This window comes from Muscardinus avellanarius, assembly GCF_963383645.1.
Source record: "Muscardinus avellanarius genome assembly, chromosome: 5".
Taxonomy (NCBI): domain Eukaryota; kingdom Metazoa; phylum Chordata; class Mammalia; order Rodentia; family Gliridae; genus Muscardinus; species Muscardinus avellanarius.
Window position 1 is genome coordinate 116,174,352 of NC_137790.1, and position 9,825 is coordinate 116,184,176.

Below are 9,825 nucleotides of genomic sequence, written 5' to 3' on the forward strand. Positions count from 1 at the left end.
AGACTCTTGGCTCCATTATGGTCACCTTTGATTTCTCAGCATCCAGTGTGAGTCCTGGAATATAGCAGGCTCACAATAAGTATATTTGTTAAGTAATTTGACTTTCCGATTTTTTTTTTTTTGGGTGGTACTGGGGGTAGAACCCAGAGGCTTTCTACCTCCAGGCTATACTCCCAGACCTATTTTTATACTTTATTTGGAAACAGGGTCTCACTAAGTTACTGAGAGTCTCAGTAAGTAGCTGAAGCTGGCTTCAAATCTGTGCAATCCTCCTGTCTCAGCCTCCCAAGCACAGGGATTACAAGTGTGTGCCACCACCATCCGGCTAACTTTCCCTTTTATGTTACAGTTGAAGGGCCCAGCACAGGAAGGGGCATGCCCAAGGTCACATATGCAGCAGGTGACACCTCAATGCAAGCCTTTCAGCCTGTACATGCAGGATCCCAGCAGGGAGGAAGGCACGCTCAAGTCAGGCTAATCAGTCAGAAGAAGGTTTAATGTGGGACTATTTACAAAGAGGGCTGGCTGTGGGCACCCCAGTGGTTAACGGGCCATGTTCCAGAGCGAGACCTAAGACATGATGAGTGGGAACTTGAACCAGGAAGGAGAGTCCTGCGGAGAGGATGTCTAGGATCAGGACCGAGGCAGCCTGAACACACTGGGTTTCTTCCCTTCTTTCCCTCCAGCATCCCTGCAGGGCTGCCCATTGCTGATGGTGACCTACGGGCCAGCCTCCTGAGCAGCCAGCAGGGTGGAAAGTGCAGAGAAGATACCCAAGACCTTGTCCTGAGATGCCTTCAGAGGAAGGCCCAGAAGCATCCAATTAAAGAGTTCATACCCACTTTCCTGCAAATGACGTGTGAGAAATTTGCCAGTCTCAGAAAAGAAAGGGTCCTATGCTTTCACTCATGAGGAAAGCTATAAAGAAATAAACAAAGGAGACTTCAGACAAATCAGGGAAGACGATAATAGGATAGTAGAGGGTGATCTAGGGAGGTGAGAGGGGAGACTTGATGAAGGAAACAGTTCGAGTGATGTGAGGTTTGTATATGAAGTCATCAATACCAATTTCAGTATTACGTACAGGGAGGGGAAGGAGCGTGGAGGGATCCAGAGGGAAACACACCAAATGCGGTGTGCATGTATGTTTCTATCTTTCTGGATCTCATTATGATGTATAATTACAATCTACCAATAAAAAAAAATACACCCATTGAGGCTCATCTGTGAGTTAGACCTTATGCCGGGGACACCAGGCTCTGCCTCCTTCTCCCCTGAACCACTCCCTCCCTCCCTATGAAGGCTTATTGACTTTGGTCTCCCCAGAATATCTTGGTCTTTTGGTTGCTATTGCATTTTTACCATGATACTTGTGGGTGGTGTTGCAGCTGAAGGAGGGATCTGTTTATTGGTTGCTAATAAAAGAGTCCATGGGTATGCGTTCCAAGCTGGGTGTCCAAGATGGGCCCGGGGATGGGGGAGGATGGGGATTGCAGGTGAAGGGAAGGAAGGCCATTGGCTGGGGCGAGTGGATGAGCCCAGAGGGGATGTTCCTGCTCCACAGTCTCACGGGCCAGCAGCCTCACCCAGAACCTATCCCACCATCAGGTGGAGAGAAGGAAGAAAGAAGGCAGCAAGAGGCAGGAAGCCAGAGAGGCGAGGAAAGACAAGTGCACGGGCTGCTTTATTCAACCTCCACTTCGCACATCGATTCCCAAGCAAAGAGAGTGCGCCAGTGTTCAGAAATACCAGGCATCCCCACTTCAAACAGAGAAGGGAAAAGAGAGCAGCAGAGGCCCCACGGAAGGCATCTCCAGTGCGTCTTAGGACTCAATAGCTCTGATCATCTGCCAGGCAGCTGTGCCGCTGAAACGTTGTCATTAGAATCGGTCAACCTTCCAAGCTGCCTCCCCGGAACAAATGTATTCAGAATACCAAGGCTCATCATCTTGAAATCCCAGGCTGTACTCAATTAATGCTACTGCTGTTTAAAGGATGCATGATCATCTGGCCCACATAATGGCAATAAATACAAATTTTTTTTAAGAAATATCAATTATCACTACTTTGGGACTTCCTTAACATGCCATCAACCCAGGCTGTGAGGCTCTTGCTTGTCTCCTGACCTTTTCCAAAGGGGGAAAATTACCTGGGGGGAAATCGCAGGGAGGTCTGCAGTCACACCTATTTGAATTTGTTGGTAAGTGGAAGCACTGGGACCCAGAGTCTCTTGCCTTATATACAGAGACTTTGCAAACATCTGAGAGTGCTTTTCTATATTTTACATTTTTCAGTGCTTTTAAAAACAATAGTATATTCGCACGGTTCAAAATGCAGTACAAAATGTACGCTTTGAAAGGACCTCTCCCCCCATACACTTACCTCCCTTCGTCCCTCCCCAGTCCCTAGTGTTAGCTAATGAACCTCCTGGAGTAACTTCTTTATTTACAGACAAATATCAATAGATAACCATATTTTCCTTTTTTTCACACAAAGACATGTTTACATTTTAAAATATGCTTCATATAAACTTGTTACAGAATATATTCTTATATTCTGTATATATATTTATATATTTATTTATAAAATTATAATATTTATATATTATATATATTCTGTATATATATTTATATATTCTGTGTATATATTTATATATATTCTGTATATATTTATATATATTCTGTATATATTTATATATTCTGTGTATATATTTATATATATTCTGTATTATATATATATATTTTTTTTTTTTTTGGGGGGGGTTCCTGGAAATCCTTCCACCTCCGGGCTATACTCCCAGACCTATTTTATATTTTTATTTGGAAACAGGGTCTCTTAAGCCAGTGCGGCTGGCTTTGAACCTGCGTGATGCTCCTGTCTCTGCCTCCCAAGTGCAGGGATTACAAGCGTGCACCACCATGCCCGGCTCTTATGATATATTTTTCATTAAAACATTATCTTAAGCCAGGCATGATGGCACTCAGTAACACACACACACACACACACACACACACACACACACACCCCAAAAAACCAAAAACCTATCTTAGCAAGTAAACTGCACAAATAAGTGGAGTATCTCTCATTGAAAATACTTAGGTAGAATAAAGAAAAGAGATCATGGGAGGGAGAAGAAGGAGGAAAAGGGAAAAGGGGGGAATCCTGGGGAAATAAACTGGCCAAATTATATTATGTACATGTGCAAATACATCACAATGAATACTATTATATTTAATTATGATACGCCAATTAAAAAATTTGAGACTATGTTATGGTTTAAATATAGATTTATCCCCTGGAAGAGGTCATATATTGGCAAGAAAAAATGTTTAGAGGTGATATAATTGAATCCTGAGGGTTCTAATCTCCTCACTAGATAAATCCACTGATGGACTGATGGATTTATTGGTTGGTAAGGTAGGCAGGTAGGATGTGGACGGAGGAGGTAGGTCACTGGGGTTGTGGCCATTGGGACTCTATGTTTCCCTAAATCAACTTTCTCTCTCTCTCTCTCTCTCTCTCTCTCTCTCTCTCTCTCTCTCTCTCTCTCTCTCTCTCCTTCCTACCACCTGCCCTAAGCTCCATAGATGCAACCTGGCCTCACATAGACTGAAAACTCTAGAACTGTGAGCAAATAAATCTTCCTTCCTCTAAGTTGTGGTTGTCTGGCATTTTGGGGTCACAGCCATGGGAATACTGACTGAAACAGACCAGACCTCTTGGATTTTGGATTTTGATATACTTATACACATATAATAAGATATCTTGAGGCTGGGGTCCAAGTGAGTCTAAACATGAAATTCATTTTTATTTCATATGTACCTTATAGCCATAGCCCCAGGATAATTCTATACACTCTTACACCTGCTTTTTTTTTTTTTTTTTTTTTTTTGTTGTTGTTGTTTTTTGTTTTTTGTTTTTTTTTTTTTGGGTGGTACTGGGGTTCCTGGAAGCTCTTCTACCCCCGGGCTACACTTCCAGACCTATTTTATTTTTGGAAACAGGGTCTCTTAAGCCAGTGCGACTGGTTTCGAACCTGTGTGATCCTCCTGTCTCTGCCTCCCAAGCACGGGGATTACACGCGTGCGCCAACACGCCCTGCTACCCCTGCTTTTTGACAATGGGCCATCACACAAGGTCAGATGTGGAATTTCCCACTTGATATGTCAGTGCTTACGTTTCAGATTTGGGGCATTTTAGATTCCAGATTTGAGGGTCGGTACTTGCTGTTGCTTCTGGGCTATACCACAGGGTAGACAGCAAGACAGGCCTGGAGGAACTAGCAGAACTCTAGATTACCCGTCTTTGTTGCCTGAAAGGAGAGTGGCTGATGAGGGTATAAGACACAGTCAAGGGTCCTTTCAGAAGCTTCCAGACCAGGAAGCAGAGCTTGGCCTCAGGATTGTGGCTGGCTTCCTGACGCACAAGCTCCTAAGCAAAGGAAAAGGACGGAAGATTGAGGTAAACGAGACGTTCAACAATGAGAAAGAGCTGGCGAGGCCTCCCCAGATATCCACACTGTCGATGCGACAGTGGAGAGAGTCACTCTGTGGATCCTGTGATATAGGGATGATGAAAAGGAATTGGGGGGAGGGCTGCAGTCCCTGGGATTATGTCTTGTCTGGGAAGCTTAAAGATGATTATGTTAAGAGTTGGAAATACTGCAGAGTCATCAGCCTTCATGTTCAAAAAGTAGGTGAAAATGTACATAAACATTTGGTGTGATTTCCCAGAGGATGTTTTAGATCCACTCACTGCTCTCAGCTGGGACTTGTGCCATATACAGAGTGTGAAACCTTATGTCCATGGCGGCCCAGTCATGGAACCAATGTTGTTGGTCTTTTCTCAGGTGACAAGGCTGATCTTGGGTTATCTCTGCAGGCATGCCCAGATGTGTAGCAGCCTGTCTCCGGGGAAAGATGTGCCACTTCTAGTCCTTGTTCTTAAATCCCCCAAGGAAAGGCTTCTGCCTAAGGTTCTAGAATGTAGCATGGGAGCCGGGTGTGGTGGCGCACGCTTGTAATCCCAGCATTTGTTAGGCTGAGACAGGAGGATCGTGGTTCGTGGACAGCCTCAGCTACTTAGTGAGGCCCTCTGCAACTCAGTGAGACCCTGGTTCAAAATAAAGAATTAAAAATAGGGCTTGGGGGTAGCTTGGAAGTAGAATGCCCCTGAGTTCCATCCCCAGCACTGCAAAAAAAAAAAAAGAAAAAGAAAAAGAAAAGAAAAGAAGAAAGAAAGAAAGAAAGAAAGAAAGAAAGAAAGAAAGAAAGAAAAAAGAAAAGAAAAGAAAAAGAAAAAAATGTTTGTGAGAGATAGGGCAAATATGGGACCATTGTTTTGGAAAGCCCTGGATTTCATTAGGATTTAGGATTTAAAGCGCTATACTGAAGGGCAATCCTGTTGGAAGGGTCTCCCATCCTAGCTGGTACCTTTGCCATGTCTTGATCTTTCCCACAGTTTGTAGTTACACTTTTCAGCCATGACAGCTGCTCTCTGGACATCCGCCAAGGTGTCGCTTCCAGCCTCGGCCAATTCTGACCCAGAGCTGTGCCTCTCATGTTGCCTCCCGGCCAGGTCTCTGCCTCAGCCCTCATCTTCATCCTGGTCAAGTCTTAATTTGAGCATCTGGTCCTTGAGACCAATATTCCAGACACACTTTTGGATTCTCAAATGTCACGTTCTTTTTAAGTCTACGCATCTCCTCGGCAGCTCCAGAAAATGTTTCCTTATCCCAGGACTGAGCCTAGCAAGTCCCCACCATCTCTCCCTCCTGCCCACACACGACCAGGGGCTTTTCTGGCACATCTCCATTGTCTTATGAATTTGCAGCACTCTGCGTGTCTGATCTGCCTATCTGGGGATTCGACCTATTCTACTGCAAACAGTGAACTATTTGACTGTGACTTCCTCCCTCCTGTCAACATAACTGTCATATTGAGGGAAGGAATGGTAAGATTCTCAGAGTTAAGGAAGAAAAGATTACCATCTCCAGTGTCCTTGAAAAATGCCATAAATAAGTCATTTGAATTATATTCTCCTTTTACCAATAACAACCGTCTACTGTAGTCTTATCTTCGATAATACTCTCACATGACAGCAGATAAGATTCCCCAGTCTTGTTGTTTTGGGAAGATTACGTTTCGTTTCATGTTTAATTGACAAGCTATACTTACTGTGGCCATTGCTAGGGAGATAGGAGAGCCTCCCAGTGTTGAAGAGATGATAGAAGTTTTGGGAATAGAACAAAGGGCACTGGATGGCAAATGTCCTTGTCCTTTGGGCTGAGGTCTTCCTGCCCCATCGCTAATTTCAACAGCCAATACATGGCTACCTTCAGGATTCTGTATAAAATACCAATGACAATATATTTATGAATGCTAAATAATATTAAAATATTATTAGCAAACGAAGCCAGTAATAACTTGTTTAAAATCTTCTTTTTCTCTGTCTGAAATACCAGTCTTCAAAAATATATATATTGTCTCACTTTTAAAAATGTCTGAAAATTGTGATAAATAGCAATAAAAGAGATGGGAGAAAAAATTCCCAGTGTCTGTGTCAAAAGAGTTCTTGGTAAGTTTATGAGACTTGGAGAGGTGAAATGTAACTATGGAAACATAATTAATGCTATCAAGACCTTGACTCAAAATTATGTTTAGAGGAGAATGTAAATGTCACATCTCTTGTTTTGAGAAGATCACATTTTATAATGTTGAATAATTCCTTCTAGTCTAGAAAAGGTATTTCTCATTCCGTTGTTAACTGGCCAATAAGTGAATCAGATTACCTCTTTTTAGTTTTTTTTTTTTTTTCAGATTCCTATCGTCCCATAAGTAAGTGTAGTCATTTCTTTTAATATTAAAAAAAAAAAATTGTGTGGTACTAGAGATGGAGCCCAGGGGAATTCTACCTTTGAGCTACACCTCAGTCCTATTTTTTATTCTTTATTTTGAAACAAGGTCTCACTGAGTTGCAAATCTCCTCACTAAGTAATTGCTGAGGCAAACCCCCATCCTCCTGTCTCAGCCTCCTGGATGCTGGGATTACAAGTGTGTGCCATCAGCCCGGCCTTTTAAATCTGTTTTTTTTTTTTTTCCTTTTATGTTAAGGATTGAATCTAGGGACATTCTCTCTCTGAGCTATACTCCAGTCCTATTTTTTTTTATTTTGAAACAGGGTCTCACTAAGTTGCAGAGGGCCTCACTAAGTAGCCGAGGCTGTCCATGAACCTGCAATCCTCCTGTTTTAGCCCCCCCCCCCAAATGCTGGGATTACAAGCATGTGCCACCACTCCTGCCTTGTTTTTGCTTTTCTCCTTTCCTCCCTCTCTCCCTCCCTCCCTCTCCTTCTCCCTCTCCCTCTCCCTCTCCCTCTCTTTCTGTGGTACTGGAATGGAACCCAGGAGCATTCTACCTTTGAGCTATACCCCAGCCCTATTTTTTATTCTTTATTTTGAAACAGAGTCTCGCTAAGTTGCAGAGGGCCTCACTAAGTAGCTGAAGCTGTCGGCAAACATGCGATCCTCCTGTTTTAGCCTCCCAAGTGCTGGGGTTACTAGTGTGTGCCACCATACCCGGCTTGTTTTCGCTTTTTTTTTTGATTGAGTCAAAGGTATTTCGGTCTGTGTGAGCATCAACTCTTCTCCCAGTTTCCTTCACTTTGTGTGTGTGTGTGTGTGTGTGTGTGTGTGTGTGTGTGTGTGTGTGTGGTACCGGGGATGGAACCCAAAGGCATTCTATCTCCAAGCGATATTCCCAGCCCCATTTTTTATTCTTTATTTTGAAACAGGGTCTCACTGAGTTGCAAAGGGCCTCTCACTAAGTAGCTGAGGCTGGCGTCAAACTGCGATCCTTCTGTCTCAGCCTCCCAGAGGCTGGGATTATAAGTGTGCGCCACCACGCCCGGCTCCCTTCAATTCTCTTCCAATGTCATGAAACAAACTTCCCCTCCAGGAGTTGGAGCACCAAGGACACTGCCTTCCTAGTTTTTCTGTTCTCCTCCAGGTAAAGATTCTTTCTTATCTCAGAAACACAGCATCAAGTCACAGCCTACTGATGGGATAAGATGTGTTTTGTAAATCAAATGGAAAAATTTCACATTTGTGCCAGTGGCCCCCCCAGCCCTGTGTAAAGCAGAACTTGCCATTTATTTCTTTTTTCCTTTCAAAAATTGTTTTATCTTCTGAATGTTCTCTCCCCCTCCCCCAAATATGGCTATTTCCATTTAGTATCTCCAGGACCAAAATAGAAACATTACCTCCTTGCTTCTAATTTATACTATGGTTAAGAAGTTTTTAGCACAAATAAGATTTGGCACAAAGAAGGTTTGATCACAGGTTACTTGGAACAAGATGCTTTTGCATTATAGTTAAAGTATTAATAATCCAATTGCTTGAACGTATACGTTAGGGCAGGAAAATTAACTTAATGTTTTGTACTGTGTTGGCACAGAGATTGAAGAACACCCACAATACACCTTCTAACCTTTCCAGATTCCTTAAGATGCAAACATCTTTCATCTCATAGTGAGTAAAAGATTTAAAAATACAGATTACAAAATGCCCTTTTCACACCTGAGTTCAGTCATCTTCCCCTTATTTGAAAGTGGCTAGGAAACGCTTTTTTTTTTTTTTCAGATAGCAAACAAAGACAACTATTTTTCAGAACTACTTTTCTTGGGGGACATTAGAGGACTAGGTTGTCAGCATCTCGTATTATTTCACAAGTGTAGGAACCTTAGATTCTAATATTTTTTCTACAATAATAACCATATGGTGCTCTTAATGAGGAAAAGTAGCTCTTAAAAGTAGGAAGACACATTTATGAAGAAAGCAAGCATAAGAAAAAAAAAGTCTTCCACCGGCTTTCTAGTTTCATGTTTTCACGCGTTAAATGCCAGTGCCTGAGTGACATTATACGCACGGAATGAATGCAGACGATGCCGTTAACGTGATTGTTTGAAGATGCAACGAGATGAAAACACATTGGCTTAGAGAAAGCAATTACCTGAGGAGTCGTGTTCTTGGTTCCCAACCTATAAATGAAAGAGAAAACATCAAGCAAACGACTCACTCTGTTCAAACCTCCCCAGACCCCAGCCTTGCCTGGGAAGCCTCTGTCGACAAGCAGTTAGATGGGAAGCGTTTTAAATGTACATCTATCATGGAAACCTCGCATGTCACAAGCATAAAAGTTGATTACTTAAACACCTAAAATCCCTCTGCTGCTGCAGAAATGAGGCCAAGAACACATCTTACCTGGGATAACTAAAGAGCTCCCTCCATTTGTCAAGAAATAAAATTTTCCTAGTTATTTCCTCTAAATTCAGCTCTTGAGGGCTGTGTTCTGGGTCGGAGACCTCCATATCCATTTGGATAATGGGAGGAATTAGAAGGAGAAAATCGTTAAGATGTGACAGAAAGGTCTAGCCGTGGAAAGGCGAGAGATGGCGATTGAAAGAGACAGCCCGTGCTTTCTGACCAGCTCGGAGATCACGCCACACAATTGCTGCTCAGGGCTCCCTGGAAGCCCCTGCTATCTGATCATGATTAAACTTTCATCAGAGATGGAAGGCATTGTGTATTTTTGTTCACTGTCGAGGTGCCATGAATGTTTAATTCAAGGCACAGATTTATAAACAAGGGGACTTCAATTACTAATCTCTATCAAAGCAACTGAGATCATTTAATGGATGAGAGATACCATGCTGGTGGAATGTGAGAGTTCTTTGTGTTGGAATGTTTCTTCAAAAGTGTTTGTGGAACAGAAATACACTGCCGAAGGGAGTAAAAGCCATCCTGCTCACATTAAAAAAAATTATGAA

The 9,825-nt window shown here is 42.7% G+C and overlaps 1 protein-coding gene across 1 annotated transcript in view; it reads right to left on the reverse strand.

Annotated features, from left to right (window-relative positions):
* MINDY4B (MINDY family member 4B) overlaps nt 1-9,372 on the reverse strand; it is a gene marked incomplete at both ends in the record, with an annotated part of 51,815 nt that extends 42,443 nt beyond the window's left edge. The window contains 3 exons of the mRNA XM_080696586.1: nt 6,177-6,344; nt 9,009-9,036; nt 9,260-9,372. Of these exons, the coding sequence (XP_080552712.1) occupies nt 6,177-6,344; nt 9,009-9,036; nt 9,260-9,372 (309 nt within the window). The remainder of the gene's footprint in view (nt 1-6,176; nt 6,345-9,008; nt 9,037-9,259) is intronic.
* Between the last annotated feature and the right edge of the window lie 453 nt (nt 9,373-9,825).